Source organism: Triturus cristatus, chromosome 6 (genome assembly GCF_964204655.1).
Source record: "Triturus cristatus chromosome 6, aTriCri1.1, whole genome shotgun sequence".
Taxonomy (NCBI): domain Eukaryota; kingdom Metazoa; phylum Chordata; class Amphibia; order Caudata; family Salamandridae; genus Triturus; species Triturus cristatus.
The window spans coordinates 347,566,912-347,588,999 of NC_140589.1; the positions used below are offsets into that span (position 1 = coordinate 347,566,912).

Below are 22,088 nucleotides of genomic sequence, written 5' to 3' on the forward strand. Positions count from 1 at the left end.
TACATTCAATGCTTCACAAATCAGTTTTATGATCTCATTATGGAATTGTCTTCCACGGTCTGATTCAATTGTTACTGGGAACCCGAATCTGGGAATAAATTCCCGCAATAGCAATTTTGCCACTGTGATTCCATCATTTCTTCTCGTTGGGAATGCTTCCACCCATCTAGAAAACAAAGAAACCATAACCAGAACATACCTCAACCTGTTACAAGGAGGCATTTCAATGAAATCCACTTGCATTCTGGTAAAAGGCCCTCCTTCTCGGCCTATTGTTCCTAGACTTACCACTGTCTTTCTTCCAGGGTTGTATTGCTGGCATATAAGGCATCTCTGACAAAGACTTTCTGCTACAAGTCAAAATTTTGCATTGTACCTGGTTTGCTTAAATGACCTAATCATAGCATCCCTCCCTCTGTGTCCCTGACCATGATACATCCGTGCCATGGCTGACATCATGCTATCAGGTATAACTGGTCTTCCATCCCGATAGACCTAAACATGGTCCTTCTCCCTTGGTGCACAACCTGCTTTTACCCACTGCTTCATTTCCTCATCTCCTGCTTCTTTCTGCAAGTGTCTTACTTCCTCCCATGTACCCTTAATGTTAGTAAACATTAAGGTGCAAGAAGTCACTTCTTTCTCCTTTGCCCTATGATTGAATTCTGATTTCGTGCACAGTATTGGGCCATATCATTGGCGTACTTGTTACCGGTAGCGATATAATCGCCAGTCGGACTATGTGCAGCACACTTCACAACAGCCAACTGCTTAGGTAGCTGTTTCGCCTCAAGCAATTTTCCAACCACTTCAGCATTCTTAATGGGAGTTCCACTTGATGTCAAAAATCCTCTCTGTAGCCATATTTGGCCAAAGTCATGCACCACACCAAATCCATACTGACTGTCAGTTATCACAGTCACTCTCACACTCTTACCAATCTTGCATGCTCTAGTCAAAGCAACAAGCTCAGCTACTTGGGCTGATCTTACTCCTTTCAGGTAGGATTCTTCCATTACTGCTGCAACCGTGCATACTGCATATGCTGCACTCAACATTCCATCATCTGTTCTCAGGCAAGAACCATCTACAAACATCACAAAATCACTTTCTGGCAATGGTACATCTTTTATGTCCGGACGTGGCTTGGTACAGAAGTCGAGTACATCCAGACAATCATGATCTGCTTCATCTCTGACTTCCACATTCTCAGCATCAGGCAGCAATGCTGAAGGATTCACATTCAAGCATTTCTCAAGGCTCACATTCGTTGCACCTAATATGACTTTCTCATACTTAGTCAGCCGACTATGTGTCATGTACTGAGTGCGACTCCTTGTTAAAAGGAATGCCACATCATGGGTACAAACACTTTCACAGGATATCCCATCACAATTCCTTCACTTTGTTCCAAACTCCGACAGGTAGCAGCCACTGCTTTCAAGCACCCAGGTAAGGCTACAGCTACTGGGTCTAGCATTGATGAAAAATATGCAATTGGTCTCCTCAGTTTTCCGTGCTTCTGTATTAATACAGAAAGTGCACATCCGTTCCTCTCACTGCAATACAACTCACACTCCTTCTCATAATCAGGCATTCCTAATGCTGGCGCTTCACACAAACCATCTCTCAATCGTTTAAATGCTACCAGTTCTTCTTTGTTCAAATGAATGGGATCTCTCACATCCCTTCTTGTCAAGCGTACCAAGGGCTTTGCAATCAGGGAGAAATTGCTTATCCACTATCGAACAATATCCTACCATTCCAAGAAACATTCTCACTTTTCTTTGTGTCATAGGGGGTCTCATTCCTTTTATGATCCTGATTCTGTCTATCGTTATTTTTCTCAGTCCTTTTTCGATATTATGGCCTAAATAATGTACTTCTTTTTTGCAAAATTGCAATTAATTTTGATGGTGACACTTTAAGTCCTCCATCTGCTAGATGATTCAGCAATGCTATAGTGTCCATTACACAGGCTTCCCGAGTCTTCGGCGCCACAAGAAGGTCGTCGATGTTCTGTGCTAACACTGAATTCTTGGGCATCTCTAGACTTTCTAAGGATTTCTTCAATATCTGATTAAAGATTGAGGGGGTTTCTGTATACCCCTGTGGAATTCGGCACCAAGCCAAAATACGCTCGCCAAAACGAAACGCAAAAATTTGCTGGCTGTCATGGTGCAATGGAATGGAAAAGAAAGCATGGCATAAGTCAATTACAGTATACCATTCTGCATCATGGGGAATCTGATACAAAATTACAGATGGATTTTGTACAATGGGACAACATGCTACAACAATTTTGTTTATCTTCCTCAAATCTTGCACTATCCTGAACTTTCCATTAGGCTTTTTCAGTCCCATATTACATGGACTACTCATTATTTCTCTCAAAATGCTTTGTTTTATCATTTTTTCAATTATTGGAGTACCTCCTTCAACTATTTCAGGTGTCAGTTTATATTGAGGCACATTTGGATAGATTACTCCTTCCTTCACCGTTATTTTTACTGGGTCCACATTTCTCATTAGTCCCACATCTTCTCCCGTGAAATCCCAGACTTCAGCCTTCACAGTCTGTTTCAATTCTTTGGGTAATTCATCAGGGTTAAATACAGCATAGGCTTCAGTAACCTTAGTTTCCCTGTTTGCCATAGTCATCTTATACAGCACATCTTCATCAGGGGTCTCAAATGCTATACCATCAGGGGTACAGAAAATAGTGCAATTCATTTTGCACAGCAGATCCCTACCTAACAAATTTACAGGACTTGTGTCGCACACGACAAAGCAGTGCATTTCAGAGAATTTTCCTATGCTAACTTTCACTGGTTCTGTAAGATAAGTTTTAATCTGCCTGTTGGATACACCAACTACTTGGATTGTTTCATCCGAAAGAGGAAGATTCTTAACATCAGCTGATCTAACAGTTGATCGAGTAGCACCAGTATCGACTAGGAAAGTAATATTTTCATTATTTATCTTCCCATCCACAAATGGGCCTGTCTGGTCTACTTCTAGAGTTGCGCCAAGTACGCACTCTTCTTCCTCCCTTCGGCACGGTCAATAACCTTCTTCTGAATCGCTTTCATCGCGTTGTAGCCAATACTGTGAAACAGCGCTAGCGTGCGGCAGCTTAGTTACCTGTTCTTCATTGTAGAATCCTGTCTCATTACTGTATTACTGTATTTCTGTGAATTTTTGCTTTGTGGAAAAGGCGGTTTTGGCACCTGATTCTGTTGGGTAACAACCTGCTGCTGTCGCTGTGGTTGACCACTCACCTCATTCTGCACCTGTGGATTCAATTATGCATTTTCATTATTAGTACTTGGGGAAATTTACACTTGGATTTCCATTACCCTATTCTACCGCAATTATGACATGGGATTTTCTTTTTGGCTTCTTCTATGTTAAAATTTCCCTTACCTTTCCCAGGAGTGAATTTTCTGGGGCCTGTATTATTCGCGTGTTCCGCTAACTGATCTGCCTGTCTTTCTGCCACTTTTACTTGTGCCTACATAGCCTTCTCTTTTAATTTACACTCTTTGGCTTCAATCTCATCACTGAAATATTTTGCATGTCTCAATACTTCATCTATTTTCTTATTTTGCCAATCTACAGTATGTTGCTTAATCATTTCGCTAATTTCTGGACGTAAACCATATACAAATCTGTATACAAAATGACTCAAATCCTTTTCACTCAAATTTTCATCACATCTAAACTGTTTAAAGGCCAAAATTAATCTTTCGTAATAGGCATGTACCGACTCCTTACTTTCCGGATGAGTTCTGTCAATTTTTACCCAATTAGTTTCTTTGGAAGGTACTTTATTTTTCAAAAAGCAATAACCTGTTCGTATTTCTTCATTACCTCGGGGTCTGGGGCTCCTGTCTTTGGATCCCTAGGGTATTCTTGTGTGGGCCAATTTATCATTAGTTTGCACTCTGTCCATAAATCTGCTGGCACTATTATGTCAAACAGACTATTTAGATCAATCCATAATACTTTAGATAATTTCACAAATCTGTCCACTTGCCTATACCACTCGACGGGCTTTTCGCGTAGTCGAGGGAAATCATGTGTAAATGACAAAATATCTTGTCTAGTCCATGGAACATGTACATATCCTCCTCCTGGAATTTCTATCATGGGGCATTCTGTTACTATCTTTTCCTTTTCTCTAACAGGGAAAGCTGCAAAAGTTTTATCTGAGGCATCATCTTGTTTTCGATACCATCTGCTCCTCCATTTATCCACATCTCCCCATTTTCTCAGCAAGATAATTATTTCCTTAACCTCTTCTATGCCCATGACGAGATAGTCTCGTCATGGAGCACGGTTGCGCTGTGCCCATGACGAGACTATCTCGTCATGAACCCCGCCCGCTAATGTAACGCTCGGCACAGGAGGGGGAAAGGGCGTGGCACTGAAGGGGTTAATCTGACTTATTCGTCCTGTGGTATTCAAATTTTCAATATCTTTTTCAGTAAAATCTATTCGATATGGTTGCTGTAGGGACTTTACCTTTTCAATATCTATACCCATTTCATTTGCTACTTCTTCTAATCTTTCATGCAGATTTTTTGATCTCCAAGTTATGCTTTTACACAAAAACAGTAACTCCTCATCCTGGTAGGTTTTTAACTTTTCTGTGGGAATAGTTCCTACTATTAATTCTTCCAGTACCATTCGTAGTTTAGCCACATCTATTGATTGGGATTCTTTGTCTTTTCTCTGTAAGCTTCTCAACTATTCGCTCAATTCTTCTGAAGATGGGCCTATTGGTTTCTCTACATTATTTTGTTCTAAGTCCCTTTGAGTCCCTAATCCTGATTCTACTGACATTGTTCGTCTTTCTGCTCTTTACGAACCTAAAAATGGGTTATTTGAAACATTTGGCTCGATTGTACTCGTTGTTTGTCTCCCTGGATTTTCATTTGGGCTCTGCTTTGCCTTTTCAGTCTGTTTATTACGGTTATAAGGAACTGTTAAACAATGTTCACTATCTTTCTGTTTATCAAAAATAGGCATCACAGGGCCTATAGTCACCGGAACAGTTACAGCTTCTAAATTTTTGGTCAATTCTCTTATCTTTTCAGTTAATTCTAAAGTTGTTTTTGCCAATTCTGCCGAATTCTCACCATTTATTTTATTGTCTGATTTTCTCTCTATCTCTCTCATGGAATTATTTTTCCCTAATTCTTGAGGTATTGGTTCTGTCTTAACAATTCGCAAAGTTTCTCTCTTCGGGGCACTTGGTTTCAACATTTCAGATTCTGGTTGATACGGATGTGGATTTTTATAAAACATGTCATCAAGGACATCGTCCTCCAATTCATTCACTCCATACCCCTTTGGTTCTAGATTATGTCTCTTTTCCGTACATTTTCTACCTCCAACTTCTTCAACCGTTCTCACAGGAAATAAACCTTCAGTCAAACTTGCATTCCGCCACCTTCTCATTCTCTCATCATGAGTGTCATGCCCGTATCTACCAAACATGTACTTATACCTTCCGCCACTCCTCTGTCTTTCTCTGTCATGCATCTCATTTTCCCATTCTGTTAGTGCTTCAAATTGTGTTGGCCTAGGCCTTGGTTCTGAATTCATAATTTTTTCTCTCAAATTTCTCAAAACCGCTAAATTAAACGAATCATGCTCTGGAAATGCTAAGACTCCGTCATTTTTCATATATTTCACCCAATTGTCCAACCAAATACAAGTATGATATCCGTATTTTGCAACCATAAAGGATGCGGGGGTTTTTGGTGGGGGAGGCAATTGTCCTTCCCTAGTCACAATCGGTTTGTCCTTTTTAAACCACCTTTTGATTTTTCCAAACAAGGACTTTTTCTCTTTTTCAGGTGGATCGTAATACATCATTTTGTCTTTTCGTGTATCGCTAGTCTTTTCCTTACGACTGTTCTGTTATTTTAGCCAATCGTAGCGTGACTCACACTAACGCACCAATCTGGAACGTTGACGTCACCCTTTAATTTTCCAATCCCAGCGTGTCTCACACCAACACACCAATCAGCAACGCCTACGTCACCCTGTAATTCTCCACTCCTAGCGCAGCATGCACTAATGCATCATTCAGGGGCGTCTACTCTTCTTACTGACTAGCCAATCCCAGCGCGGCTTTTCTGACGTCAGCTCTTTCTCACTGTCGCAGCTCCTGCTCCTGCTCCTGCTCCTGCTGACCCCTCCTTTACAAAATGTTATCGGTAATTTCTCTTTACGTTTTTCTGACTTAAAAATCTGTTAATAACAACATAAAAAACGCCACCATTGTCCGCTTCGCTAACCAAAGAATAGTTAATGACCTTACTCACAAGAATTCCGTCTTTCCCGAGAGTAGCGCTTACCTCTGCCCTACTACGGAATCGTTACTTCCGTTGATAAAGTAGCACATCCCTCTACTTTACCCTTCTAACAAGCATCAGCTAACCGTTTCTCCAGAATTAAGACACCTAGTTGGAGACCCAATGCTCCTGAGAAATAAAACCAGAGTTTCACAATTAACCTGAATGCTATTTCATTCACGCACTTTCATATGGAAAATGTAGTTCATTCACACAGAATTCTGTCTTTCCCGAGAGCAGAGAGCAGTCTGCCCTACTACAGAATTATGACATACGTTAATAAAGTAGCACTTCCCTCTACTTTATCCTTCTAGCAAGCTTAGGGAACACCTATTACCTTTCCAGTGATAAGCGTTATAAGAGCTCCTTCTGGACTCCTGATACCTAAGACCAAAATTTCACAGGTGACCTTCGCTACCATACACTTCTTTCATACAGGAGATATTTCTAATGGCAACACACGACGATGTCACCAAATCGAACCCAGACAATGCGTTGTGTGACTCCAATCATCACACGTTTTCCCCGTGTACCTACAGGGCAACAACAATTCCGATTTTCCCAGGAGCAGCGCTTTCCTCTGCTCTACTATGGATCCGTAACAAACTTCCGACTTCCTACATCCCAGAAGCTGTGTCAACAACATAGAACTCAACGCGACTCAACATAGTGTTAATACATAAACCAATACTTTCCGATAATCAATAAGCTATTTACAGGCAAAAATCACCAGATCAAAACAATAAAAACCATCATCTTGCCACCAGAAAAACTGATGCAGCGCGGAACCGGGGTAACGGGAATCAGGACAAAAACCCCGTACCAAATATCCTCCCTCCGTCACAGACCAAATATCACATTAGCACATTCACTCTTACAATCATTGATGGGGCCCATAACACCAACATTCACACTTCACTTCTCACTGGTCTGCACTTACAGGAGAGATGAATGTTCCAAGACATGAGAGAAATACCTTCTAACCTATAGAGAGGAAATTTATTTACACATTTATACACTAATAGCCATACCTCCTACAGATCTCAATCTTAAACATCAAGATACTCGTCCCACGTGATCAATGGATCATTTAGTTGGATTGATGAGGTGATTCTAGGCCAGCTAAAAACACTTCAATATCTTGATCTTTACCTCCCTCAATAAACGACCAAAACACATTTGCTTGTTAATCAATATTTTGTTTATCTAATTAATGCAAGAATTTAGTTCCATCTAATGAATTTATTAGTCATTACGCAAATCACAGAACACCATATTTACCTAATCTGGCTATTGGTCGTCCTCTAAGTCATCAAATTTTGTCGTCAATCAGTCAGAATTCGAATGTTCTTCATGCAGCACGCTACAGTCCCATGAATGGACAAGGGCTAAAGCTGTGCAAGCATCTATCAGTGCCCATAGATTTTAGGAAGTCCTCAGTTCATCAAAGAAATGGGCAGCAATTCAGTCTGTCAAAGATTCAGGAACACAGCGTCACCGTCGTCTCCATCAGCAAAAGAAAAAGCACACATAGCATCGACTCTTCCTCTCTATTCTACCGTTATTTTATAATGAAAATGAGGTCTAGAAGATACATTTTACAAAATTTGGGCTTCACCCATTGGTCGGTTAGGATCGTCCGGTGAGGTTTCACACAGTTCAAGAGGTTGTGTAATGGTTTCGGATTTTTCCGGTTTCTTGTAAATGTCCTTTGTTAGCGTATTTGGCGGGCTTCCCATCGTGACCTTGCTTGGGTACATCAAGTGTAGGGTCATATCGAGGCCACTGGTACATGTTGCAACACATGCGCACTTCGTTCGAAACCTTGTGGAATGGTGGCCATCGCGTCGAGTTAATTTGGCGGCCATCTTGGTTTTAGGCCCAAAGGACAACTTAAGCGAAACAAACACAAAAGAGTAATTAATACATAGAAATAACTAGTAAAATATTAAACCCTCACTAATTCCCCTATGTGCCTGTAATTATCTAGCGTATAGCGACATTTAAAGCGTTTATATTCACCCATTGATGTCATCTGGTGCAACATTACGAAAACGTCACAAAGCAACATATATCATGCGATATTCTATTTTTCTAGCGTTAGTATGCATACATATGTTAATTACAAATTATTTAGCCATGCAAAATGCAAATCCCACGTGTATTTTCATACATTAGTAATGTTGATTAAACTTCATGCAAACACATTAATACTATTAAAATTAATTGATTATTCTAATTAGTATAAACATGCAGAATAGGGGGGGGTATACAAAATTTTGTACTACCCACTCCATCAACTGCAATGAGGTCCGACGTGGGTGACAATGCGTACGCATTGCACGGTTCATGACCAAGCCGTGCGTACGCTTTGCCATTGACTGCAATGTGGTCCGACGCGGGTGCAATGCGTGCGCATTGCACGGTTCATGACCGAGCCGTACATACGCTTTGCCATTGACTGCAAAGAGGTCCGATGCGGGTGACAATGCGTACGCATTGCGCGGTTCATGACCGAGCCGTGCGTACGCTTTGCCATTGACTGCAATGAGGCCCGACGCGGGTGACTATCATGCATGCGCATCGGGCAGGCATGGTCCAAGACAGGCGTACGCCTTGGCCAGTGAATCGTATGGAGACAGGTGTATGTGTATCTTCAAAAATACGCGTTGTACAGTCAGTTGACCGAGCCGGGCGCACCCATTGGCTCTGGACTGTCATGGAGACGGATGCGGATTCAAAACTTGTACGAGTTGTGCGCTGGAAATTCAGTTGAATGCCTACAACAATGTTGCAATTCCTAGTGTTTCATGAAGGTGAAGATTTGAACGATGCGGAAGGCGTGTACGAGTCTTACATTTCCATGGATTGGCCAGATTCATAGAATGCAACCGTGTTGGACCTATCACTTGGGACACATGGCACAGATTCTGCCTCTGCAGCACAGATATAAGGCTGGCTGGCCCCCAGGGAGCTTACTTGCCTGCACTACATGCTCCTGGACCACATCCCTGCTACCACTGCTGCTGTCTCTGCATCCTCTGGCTCCCGCTATGGCACATACTCTGGAGAGGGCCCCAGCCTTCACTGAGGAGGAGAACCAGGCCCTGCTGGACGGGCTCCTTCCACAGTACAGCAAGCTGTATGGGAAACCAGGGGAGCAAGTGAGCGTGCAGTCCACTGCCTTCCTAATTGTGCATGTTGTCTGACTAGCAGTACTAGCAGTGTGTACACCAGTGGCAAGCATTCTCACTGACTACTTTCATCCCCCAAAGTGTGTAGGTACATGTAATGAACAGGTGTTCTGCTGCTAAAGTGCATTAGTGCAAGCTTAAACTTCCCAGGCATTGTTAACATGTCAGACATGCAAGTTATTTGTCCTTTCCCATGGTTGCACTACCTGTGTGACTCATTTTCCTTTGTGATGATGACATGTATATCCAAATGTGTGCATCACAAATATGGGGCATGTGTGTTAATGGACTTGTCATCCTCACAGGTTGATGCCCACCAGAAGCAGGAGATATGGCTGACCATCGCCCGGGCAGTTCGTTCGGTGGGGGTCTACAAGCGCCGGATCCGCAACTGCCAGAAGAGGTGGCAGGACCTTCGGGGCTGGACCCAGAGGATCGCTAGAGTCCAGCTGAAGCTGTCATCTCCACGCATGAGGGGCGGACAACGGACCCTGACCCCCCACATGCTACGGATCCTGGCGGTGGTCTTCCCGGACCTGGATGGGCAGCTGAAGGCCAGACAGCAGCAAGAAGGGGGTAAGTCCATGCCTAATCTGTGTAATATGTCTGACATGCTAATTGCAGTCTTTTGGCCTGGTCACACTTCCACATTACGTAGGTCTTGTAGTCCAATACTCAGGTCCCTCAATTGTGTGATGCACCCGCCTCATCTGTTCCACAGGTGTGGCCCCTACAGTCTGTTGCTTGTGTCACTAGGGCACTGTGTCCCTGCAGTCAGCTCTGCTTCAGCTACCGGACAGCATCTGTTCCCGTGACTCTGTTGAGTGTTTCGTGGGTGGTTCAATTGTTTACCCAATGCCTGGGATCTGACATGTGATCTGTGTGTGCCCTTGATATGTGTTCCAATTGCTGGTCTGACTCGCCACATGTGGCTGGGGTATTTCAAACAAAACCATGCTGCAGGGGACTCCAATTTGTGGGCCTCAGGAGTATGTATATCAAGTGTGTCACACTTGCTTAGCCACCTGACTACTGTCCAGGGCCAAACACTGTTTCACGTAGACCTGGGCAGTCATGCCTCCTCAAGGGCATTTAGAAACACTCTATAATCCCACTCCTGTGTATCAATTTATAGGTTGTGCTTAGTGACATGTGCCTTCAGGTGTCTGCCTCTGTGTCATTATGGTGTGGCTTCCTGTTACATACAACTGGGGTGTCCATGATTTGGAGGGTCGGCAGGACATCTGAGATGTGACTGTGAGAGACAAGACCTGTGTGACATATAGGTGTGTGATCATCTGACAGCGCACAATGGTGTATGCAACTGTGTACTTCAGGCAGCTGGGTTACATGCACGGCAGACTGTGATGTGCTAATGTACGGGGAGTTGTGTTTGCAGAGACTCATATGTCTGATTTGCATGATGTGGGGTCTTCTGGGTCCTGGATATGTTGTTTGCAGGGGATGGCAAGTGCACTTGTCATCTGCAGAATTAGCTTTACCCCTGAGCTATGATTGTGACACAGTGTATACTGTTGTTGTCTGGATGCCCTGCCCCTGTGACAGGAGACAGTATTGACTGACTTTCCAGGCATTCCGGTGCCATGGCATTTAACTTGCTATGAGTGATCCTGCATTGTGTTCAAGTGTGCACCATGCACCCCATTGTGGCATTGACTATCAGGACATGAGAACATCATAGTGTGTGTTGCTGGCATGCATCACAAGCATGTGAAATGAGTCTCTGCCCATCCCTTCATCCGGACACCTGTACTGAGTCAGTGGCAAGAGATGTGCTGTGTGTATAGTGACATACTCCTACATGTTCACTTGCATGTCCAACTGATGTGTGGGTGGTGCATGTCCGGACATTGGGGTATTAGCATCCAACATGCAACAGACATATGGGTGCAAGTCAAGGAGGGTTTTTTTTTTTTTTTAAATTTTCAAAAACCTTTATTGACATATAGGAAAAGGACAGGTCAGAGCGCCGTGAAATCACATAGCAATGGGATAACCCTAATGGCCAGCAGGGCAGTTCAGTTGTCTCTTACACGGCCATTCAGCCGACATCCCGGAGGACCGGCGGCATTTACAATAGAAACTTCACATATGATAGACCAGTCATGGTTGCTTCTGAAAAATGGTGGCTGCGTTAGACTCCAGTCCACTCTACAGCCTGACATGCTTAATTGGCATGCCTACCATTATCCACCATCGCCTACAAGTCCGGTCTAGTTCCTGAGAATTTGTAACCATGTCACAACACCCACCCCCCACCCCCACCCACCACACGCACGCCGTCTCCTCCTTTGTTTCATCTACACGCAGACACATCCGTAGGCCTGACATCTAGCAGTGACCAGCTATTGCGCCCCCCCGCATTCAGATCGTTTACAACCCTGCTGCCCTCGTTCACATCACACTTGACCCCACGTAGAGCGCCCCAGTCATATCCGAGTGATCCCCCTCCATCCCCTCAACACACAAGCGTCCATCCCGGCTGTTACGCCAACATCACACCCCATCATGTGTCCGTAGGGTCCTGGGCTAGTACCACACCTCCCTCCGTCCCGCTGTGAGCAGTGGATTCATCGCTCTGCGTCTCCTCCTGACCAGCCGTTTCGGTGGTCCCGGCAGCCGAGTATGTTCTATACAGCCCCCAGAAGTTCTTGGGGCGACTTTTTGGGGCTAGCAATTCACTATATGTCTCCGCCTGTGTGCTGCAATACAGCATGTCCCTGGCCCAGCGTTTCTTAGTGGGAAGTGGCCCTCTCATCCAGCATGCCGCCACAACCCGCCGAGCTATCAACAGCGCCATGTCTGTCAGACGTCTCAGTGCGAGCGGGAGAGGCCTGGAGTAACCCAGCAACGCCAGCGCTGGGTTGGGTTGTATTTCTGTTTCCAGTATCTGGCTCAGTTCCCGAAACACCGCCGTCCAAAACCGAGCTATACCCGGGCAGTGCCAGGCCATATGTATGAAGTCCGCCACTGGGAAATGGCAGCGCTCGCACTCCGCTGTCGGGCGAAGCCCATACCTATGAAGTCTCTCAGGGGTATAATAGACCCGCTGTAGGTACTTAAAGTGTATCAGTCTGTGCCGACCATTTAAGGACACCTTCTTGGTACTAGAGCAGCAGTATTTCCACATCTCATCTGTAATATCCATTTGGAGGTCAGTCTGCCAGCGCCGTCGTGCTGCAGAGCACTGGTGCGCCCTGTGCTGATCTCCGATTTTTTTGAGGGTCGTAACCAGTTTGGACGGTGCCTCCGTTTTAATGACATAGGTAAGTTCCGGGATTTCCGGGGGCTCTGCCATGCCCGGTCCCAACAGGGCCGACAGCGCACTACATATCCTGTGGAATTGAAAGCGCTGGAGTAGAGTAGTCTCAGGTCGGGCTGAGACGATCTGCTCCCATGTCTTGACCACCCCGTCCAGAAACAGATCCACCATCCTAACGACGCCCAAAGCGCTTAACGCCTGCAGTACTCCTGCCTCTCTCAGGGGGGGGAGCCAGACCGCCCACTCCACCCGCATCAGCGGGGAATACAATAGTTCACGGCCTTGCGCCCTCAGCAACACATGCCACGCGTGGTTCGTGGCTTTAAGCGAATCCAGCGTTCCCACGCTGCGATCCACCGGCTGGAAGACAGTCGCCGGAAGAGGAAGCGGATCTGCAGTCTCTCCAATATCACGTGAGGTACATCCGAGTTGGCATGTATCCACGTATGCAGGTGGGCCGCCTGCGCTACCCTGTAATACCTTTCCAGGTCTGGGGCTCCAAGCCCTCCCATCTCATAAAGAAGCGTCAACACCTGCCACTGAACTCTGGGCTGTTTACCACCCCAGGCCAGCCGAACAAGGGTCTGAGTCAACTGCGCGAAGAATGCCCTAGAGAGCACTATAGGGATGTTGTTGAAGAGGAACAAAAATCTCGGCAGGACCACCATTTTCATGATGGCTATTCTGCCCATGAGCGACAGTGGGAGCCTACTCCACACCTCAACATCATCGACAAGGCCGGAGTAAGCCACCCCGTAGTTTTCCCTGAGCAGAACCCCCGGATCCTTGTGGAGCCAGATCCCCAAATATCGGATTGAGTCTGTCGTCCACTGCAGAGGGTACTCCATAGGGAACGGCAAAGTAACCGGAGTCAGCTGGAATGCCAGTGACTTGTTCCAATTCACCTTGAGGCCCGACAGGGCCCCAAACCGGACCACCTCTCTCAACACAGAAGATAGATTCTCCTCCGGGTCGCGGACATATAGCAGCGTATTGTCTGCGTAGGTGGAAATACAGATCCTATAGGAGGGAAAGTTAATACCCTCAAATCTGTGGTATTCTCTCATTGCGCACGCTAAGGGTTCCGCCACCAGGGCATATAGGAGGGGGGAAAGGGGACAGCCCTGCCTGGTCCCCCTGGAGACTGCAAAGGCTTCCGTGACTTGGTCGCCTATACGCAGCCTGGCAGTAGGTCGAAAATATAGTGCACCAAGCATCTGCAGGAAAGGCTCCCCCAACCCGAGTTTCCTCAAGACCCTCACCATAAAGGGCCATTCCACGGAGTCGAACGCTTTCTCCATGTCTAGGAAGAGCGCCAACGCCTTACACTCCGGACGCACGTGCTGCATGGCCCCAAGGACTGTGCGGATATTATATGTAATGTTCCTGGACGGGATAAAGCCCGCCTGTTCCGGGGCCACCAGCTCCGGCACCAGCAGCGCCAAGCGCGCATCCAGGACCTTAGCGTATAGCTTGGCGTCTACGTTTATCAGGGAAAGCGGCCTGTAGGACCCACACAGGTTCGAGGGCCTCCCGGGTTTTAAAATGGTAACTAACAGGGCCTCCCGCATCGTGTCAGGCATACAACCCTCCTGACAGATATCATCAAAGAGAGTCATAAGGTGCGGGAGAAGCTTATCCTGGAAGGCCTTGTAAAAGGCCACCGTCAGCCCCTCCGCTCCCGGGGCAGTACCCGTTTTCATGCCCCCCAGAGCCTCCAGGGTCTCATCCTTCTGTACGGGCAACGCCAGAAATTCCCTCTGAGAGTTAGACAAAAAGGGAATTTTGATATAACTGAGGTAGTCATCTATTTCCTCTTCCATTTGAGAGGACTTAGACTTATAAAGTCCAGCGTAGTAGTTCCTGAATTCGTCTATAATCCCCGACTCATCGGTAATCACTGCCCCCAAAGCTGTAACAAGTTCGTCAATGACCAGGGGCCGCCTAGCATTGCGGAGTATCCCTGCTAATAAGGAGCCCGGGCGCTCGCTCTCCCCGTAGGTACGAGCCGTAGCGTACTTGCCCATATGTTGCACCTCCCTGTCCGCCTTGCTATTGTATTCAGAGACCAGTTTCTGAATCTGAGCTGTTACCTCGGGGTCCGCAGATATCCCCTGGCGCTCCTCTAACTGCGCAAGCTGCGTCTCCAGGGTCCCCAGCCGCTGCCATATGGATTTAAGAACACCGGAGTGCTTAGCCATAGCTACACCGCGAATGTAGGCTTTAAACGAGTCCCACACCGTTTGGAAACTCTGAACAGACCCTGAGTTAATCGCGAAGAAGGAGTCGATGTCATCCGCCAATTCCCCCCGGAACACCTCGTCTAACAGTGAGTAGGGCGGCAGCCGCCACGTGAACGACGGAATACGTTTGACCGGCGTAGCCAGTACCATAAGAAGGGGGGAGTGGTCCGACAGAGTACGCGGTAAAACCTCGCACCCCTTGATAACCCCCAGGAGTGATCGCGATGCCAGCCAATAGTCAATTCTGGTGTGCACGTCGTGGTATGCAGAGTAATGTGTATATCCCCCCCTCCCAGGGTGTCTGTGTCTCCAGACATCTACCATGTCGAGTCTAGTCAGCTCCGCCTGCGTGTGCAAGGCGGCAGCCGCCGGGCGGCGCACCTGCCCCGAGGAGCGGTCCAAGTTCGAGTTGAATGTGAAATTAAGGTCACCGCCCCACACCATGCCAGCGTGCACGTATTGCCTGCATTGTGAGGCCAGCGCGGCATAGAACTCTGGGGATCATAATTGGGGCCATAGATATTGACTACAATTAGATCATGACCTTTTCCGGCACACCGAGCGATTAAATAGCGCCCGTCCGGGTCGGCGGTCAGCATTGTTAGCTTCAAGTAGGACCGTGGGTTCACTCATGTGACCACCCCTCTGGAGTGCGATGTAAAGCCCGCCGCCACACTATTACCCATCAGTCCCTTCGCTGATAACAGTTTACTAGTAAGTGGGAGGTGGGTCTCTTGTATTAGCGCCAGGTCAACGTGGTGCCTGTGGAGATAATTCAATACTTTTCGCAGTTTGCGGAAATCATTCAATCCTCTGACATTCCATGTCAGCGCTCTAAGGGCCGTATCGCCGTTGTCACCAATCAACACTCGGGGCGCAGACATCCCTGCAGATACATACCATACCCTCTGCGGCCAAGAGCCCGACGGGGAGCACCACCCACCAGTCACCACCAGGCAGCATAAGGCGGACATGCAAAGATAGGACAGAAGACTTGTCACTCAGCGTATCGTGCGTTTCCCAACCCCCAACCCCAAAACGACCCCCTAACCACCCACCCCTCCTCCCACAGCCGACCGCCCCCAACCTGGCCAGACAGGACCCCATCCCTACCCACCTCCCCTCATCACAACAAACACATAGAACCTTCCCCAGACCGGCCCCCGAGGGGGCCACGTGAGCTAACAGCACTGGGGCAGAGGCCACCGGGCAACGATTACCCCAACCGTTCAACAGGCCACAGTGTAGACATGCCCCCGCTCCATTACCCCCAAATATCAGTACAGCTCGAGCTGTCGTCTTCCCTCCTCCAATAGGTCTAGGGGGGGGATTCCCAGCACTTCCGCCAGGGTCGAGTAGCCCCATCTAGCGAGGCGGGCCTGCCAGTCTAAGGGAGCCTCCGTATAGACATCCAGTTCAACATCCGATAGGCTCAGAGGCGGGCCGGTATAGCAAATGTGAGGAATCAGACTAGTGGGGACCCCCCAGTGATAAAGTCTATGGGAGTAGCCCTGCCGGCAGCCAGCTAGTGCAGATAAACCGCCCTCCCCAAACCCCCCGAGTCCTGGACCATAATATTAGGCCGCCCTCCATATATCAGAAAGGCCTCACCCAGCAGTGACTGCGAAGTCCTCAGGTGCGGCCGCCGCCTTCTCCGCCGCCACACAGCTCCAGGAGTCAAGCCTCTGCCAGGGTAGCGGGTGCCCCCCAGCCAGGCCAACAAGCCCAGGCCGAGGGGAAGCCCGCAAGTGAGAGCTGCAAGAAGTCATCTAATCATGTTCCTCCAGCCTGGAGGCATCCGCGCTAGTGTCAATGCTGCCCCGCGGGCCGCTACGCTGTTCCTTCGACCATTCCTTCAGGGACCGTTGCAGCTCCCTCGGGTCCGTGAAGAAGTGCGAATGACCCTTCCTGTTGATCCTGAGTTTCGCCGGGTATAACATAGCGTAGTCCAGGCCCAGGTCGCGTAGTTGTTTTTTGTAGGGTGCGAACTGCCTCCGTTCTTCTTGGACCTTCGCCGTGAAGTCTGGGTAAATAGAGATGTCCATTCCTTCAAAGTGCAGCTTCCCTTTTTCTCTTGCCACCCGCAGGGCTGTGTCTCTGTCTCTATAGTTCAGCAGCTTTGCTATAATGGGTCTCGCAGGTGCTCCGGGCTTGGGGCGGGGGCCCAGCGAACGATGTGCTCTCTCGACGACGAACATAGGGGAAAACACGTCCTCTCCCAGCAGGGCATGCAGCAATTTTTCCACAAAGGGTTCCATCCGCCCGGTGTGCGTCGACTCAGCCACGCCCGTTATGCGTATGTTCGACCTCCTCCGACTTGTCCTTGATTACCTGCAGCAACTTGCTGAATTGTTTGCGGTCCGAATCCCATTCCGTCTGCGCCTCCTCCACCTGCATTATTCTCTTCTCGGAGATGTCCAGCCGTTCCGCATTCTTGTCCACCCGCTCCGACATGCGGTCCATGCGATAGGAGAGCGCATCAAGCTTGGTGCCTATCGCTGTCAGGCTTCCCTGCAGACCCTTTTCCATTGTCGCTAACATTTCTTTGATGTCTGCACACATAGTGCTCTCCGAGGCAGCACTGCAGGGTGGCTTCTCCGGCACCACGACATCGGGCCCCTTCGTCTTGCGGGGGTCAAAGGATAGTTTGGGCTGGGTCTTGTCTCCTTTGCCCATGGTGAGTCTGAGGGTCAGCGTCCCCGACAGTCCCACCGCTCCGAACTAGGCTTCAAGTTCAATCCGGGAGACCACGCGGCAAGCAACCCCAGCGAGGCAAGCCGAGGGGCACACCGCCACTCCCCACCGAGGTTCGATCAGCTGGGCTCTCCGAAGTAATCGGGTCTGCAAGTCCGCCAGGCCCCCGGCTCCGAATCGCGGATCCGTTCCCTGTGCACTTCTCAGCGCCTATCTCGAGTCCGTCTGCAGGGTTCCAGACAGGCTGCCACCACCGGAGGGCCACAATCACCGCCGCAAGGCGCGGCTCTCCCCGTCCAAGCAGGACGCGCCACTCTCTTCCACGCCGTCCGCCTTCGTCCGGCACCAGGAAGGCACCCCCAGGGCGATAGCCGGTCACAGCTAACGGCGAGGCTCCCTTGCGCAGGGTCCCAGTCCAGGCAAATGGCCCGCAGGTCACTCCAAGACTCGCAGCAAGGTCGAAACTATGGCCGATGGCTCCAATCTTCCGAGCCCCCACCGTGGACCACAGCTCTGCCGCCTGTAGCCTGGGCCGCCCCCAGCGCAGCCACAAGGTAGGAACCGGGCGCACGCCAAAACAGGGGTATCGTGAGAGAGCTTCTCCAGGCAAGATGCCCCCCCGGGGATCAGGAGGGGGTCGCGGCAGGGCCCAAAGGAAGGGGGCACGGCCAGCGCCGAGCCGCAGATGCGTCTGGGGGGGATCGCCTTCGTTCACTGACCTCCGCCGCCCTATACAAACGGTCCGCCAGTCACCCTGGCGCTGAGGGGGCCACCGGGTAAGATCCCCCTCTTGTATAGTTCTCTGCCAGTCAGGATCCACTGATGCGCTCAGCGGCGCGGGGGGGCCTGTGCGCCCCGGACCGCCGTCAGCACCTCAGCTCCGTCGCCTCTCCGCACTAGGATGATGGTCGCGGCCGGCCGTGCCCGCCCTCTCGCCGTCCGCAGCACTCCGAGCGAAGCACGCCGGGGAAGACCGCAGGACAGCCCGAGGATGGCGGCCCAGTCCGCCAGGCGAAAACGCCGATCGCGGTACTCGTCCCTCCAGGCTCCGCCGGTCACCGCCGAAGGTCTCAGGTGGGGCAGCCAGATATGGGAGGGAATCCCCCCGCCAGTGCGCTCGTCTGCTCTGCTGTAGAGGATAAATGGAAGGATAGTTTGAGGGATAGTACGGGGAGCTCGACGCTCACGCGTCCGCCATAGTCCCCGGCAAGCTCCGCCCCCCGCAAGTCAAGGAGGGTTATGTGTGCCATGGTTGATGTTGAGAATGACAATTGGCTTATTCTAAACAGTGTTGGCACTTTGAGCAGTGTTCAGCTGATGATGCCAGGGCTTGCCCTGTGATGTGATGTACTCACTGCGGTGTGTGCAGTCAGTGCAGATGACTGATGTTGTTCTCTTTCTTCCTATTCCTATCCAGATACATCCACGGCCCCAGGAGGGGACAGTGCCACGGACCAGGAGGAGCCACAGAGCCTGACAGGGACAGAAGGAGAGGAGTCGGGGGGACCCAGTGGCACGGAAGGCGAGTGGAGCCACACCGAGGAGTCGTCAGCACCATCCCCCCAGCTGAGGGCCACAGCAGCTCTGAGGATGACCCCCTTGTGGAGGCGGGTGTCAGCAGCCACCAAACCCCAGCTAGTGAGGCTGTCCCCGCCCCCACCACCACCATCACCACCCTCCCATTGGCTCCCATCCCAGAGGTCCGTGGAGGCTCCCGTGTAAGGGAGCAAGTCTGCTTTGTGCCAGGCACCGCACCCCCTGCCCCTGTGTCCCCTGCTGCCCTGAGTGAGGAGTCTGTGGACTTACTTAGACATATCCATGTAGGGCAGACATCGATGCTGAGTGTCCTCCATGCACACACCACTCTGTTGACGCAACTGGTGTCGTTCATGGAGGGCATTTCATCGGGCATGTCTGCCCTACAGAGGACCAATCAGTCCGTGGCCTCCTCCCTGACGGCAGCAGTGTCCCTCCTCCAACAGTCCAGCACCCTTCCTACCCCTGCACCATCCACGATTCCTAGCAGCCTACCTGTCCCAAGCACACACACACCTGCACATTCTCACAAAGCAACAGACACGGGCAGCACACAAACACCCAAACCAAGGACTAGATGTGCACACAAGCAAGCGCAGGGGACTGATACCACACTCACTGGGGCTGGTTTGCAGGCACACACACTTTCATCCACAACCACTCCGCATTCCTCCGAAACCTCTCCCTCCCAGCCCGCTTCCCTTGCCTCACCTGCAACCCCATCTCCACAGAAGCTCTTCCTCCATGACCATGGCCTCTTCCCCACCGACCCAGCAGATCCAGATTACAAGGGGAAGATGAAGTCCCCACACACAGAGGGGAGTGCCCCTCACACCCAGACACCCTCCCCTAGGGGCAGTCAGAATGAGGCCCCCACCCGCAAGTCCACCCGGAGCCGGAAGAGCAAGACCCCACCACCGCCACGCAGCTCCAAGGCAAAGTCTCCGTCCTCCATCCCCCAGGCCACCACTCCAGAGGTTCCCCTGCCACACCCTGCCCCGGGTTCCCCCACCCACAGATACACCATCCCCAAAATGCTGCGGCCCTCCCCCCCTACCACTTGCTCCTCCACACCCGGTCAGGCGGTTAGTGCCACTGATGTGGGGACCGTGTCCCCCCCCTCTGTCCTGCCGACCTCATCTGCACCCCATTCCGCTCACATGGATTTAGGCACTGCAGTGGAGTCCACAACCACCCCGTCTGACTCGGTCACTGCAGTGGGGACCCAATCCACTCCATCTGACCTGCCCACTGAAGTTGTGCCGGCACCCACCCCATCTGACTTGTGCCCCACAGTTGTGACTGCACCCACCACTTCAGTCAGCTCCACTGCAGTTGCAAGTGACTCTCCTGCATACACTTCCCCGTCACTGCCTCCTTCTGCTGCGCCCTGATCCTGTCCATGCGGTGCCTGGCCTACCCCCATGTATGCCCCTCCGAGGTGATGTCCCCTGTCCTTACCAGTGCAGGCAAGCAACATGTGACAGTTGTCACTCAAGTTCACTCCTTGTAATTTGATAATGGACTGGCCATTGGCCTTTTGTTTTAACGGACGTTTAAATTTTCATATGCTGAATAAAGCTTTTTTCTTTATCCTTGTGAACTTGATTTAGCTGTACATTAGGTTGATGATGTTTAGCATACCCTTGCACCTGTAATGCTTGATTTCCAATGTTGAATACTGAGGTGTTGATGTGAGGTACTCCATGTGGTCCATGAGATATGTATCCTATTCTGGTTGGTATCCATGTCATCCTTTGCAGCTAACTGGGTGTGTCATGATCAACAATTTGTGGACATCTCTGTGAACATTTCATTTGCATGGTCACATCTGTGGCTTGCACCCATGCACATATGATGTGCTTCCCATTGTCCAATTTGTCTATTTCCCTGACTTTGGGCGAATCTCCACTGGACCTACAGGTGTGGGCATCATTGGTATAGGAGCAACTGGGTCCTCTGTGCAACTTGCTGTACATATGTGTTGAGTATGTGCAGATGAGTTAGGGGAGACTCACGTACCCAGGCTGTTGTGACCAGAGCCTTCATTGTGTGGTAACTGATGGCTGACTGACCAAGTGTTCTGCTGACATGAGTGAGACGTGCTGTGACTATGTTTGGCACAGCTGGGCTTCCACAGGAGTTGGGTCCCCTCAGGCTATGTCACGGATGTTTTGTTCCGTGACATAGCCTGGGCCCATGGTGTGTGTTGTGTGAGCATGTGTGTGTGTCCACATCCCTTTTCATACACAGGCAGTGTTCCCTTGATATGTTCCTGTTGTTTATGCTTGCTGAGTAGTATTGTGTGTATCCCACAACTTTGCCATTGGCTACCAGGGGTGCATGACACACTACTGTTAATTGGTGTTTCATCATTGGAATTTTTCAGTTCTGAGTTGTGGTGATGTTGTCAGGCACAGATGGGACACAGTCAAGGGTCCCCAAGGCACTTGCTAGTTCGCAATATCATGTAGTTGTCCCTAGGTGATACCTTTCAGTGATTGAGACATGTGTATCTGTGTGTGACTGCTCCCACTTGTCAGGTTCAGGGCTGCAATGTTTGCAGGTGTCAGCATGTGTGCCTTGTGGTTCTCCTTGGCTTCTGCATTGTCCGGGGACTGTGGGAGGTATTCTGAAGGTTACGTGGGCTTTGACATCATGGCCAGGTACCGCATACTGTGCAGTATGTCTGTCATTCACCAGGGCAGTCCTTGTATGATGAGTCTGTGCACCTTAGTTCCTCCCAACATTACTGTGTTTGTCATGGGTG

At 49.6% G+C, this 22,088-nt stretch overlaps 1 protein-coding gene across 1 annotated transcript in view; it reads left to right on the top strand.

Moving 5' to 3' along the window:
• Positions 1–20,932, top strand: part of LOC146817165 (uncharacterized) — a 78,204-nt gene extending 57,272 nt beyond the window's left edge. The window contains exons 2-3 of the mRNA XM_085609178.1: positions 9,868–10,138; positions 19,200–20,932. Coding sequence (XP_085465304.1) covers positions 9,868–10,138; positions 19,200–19,504 — 576 coding nt within the window. The 3' untranslated portion in view covers positions 19,505–20,932. The remainder of the gene's footprint in view (positions 1–9,867; positions 10,139–19,199) is intronic.
• Positions 20,933–22,088: the final 1,156 nt, after the last annotated feature.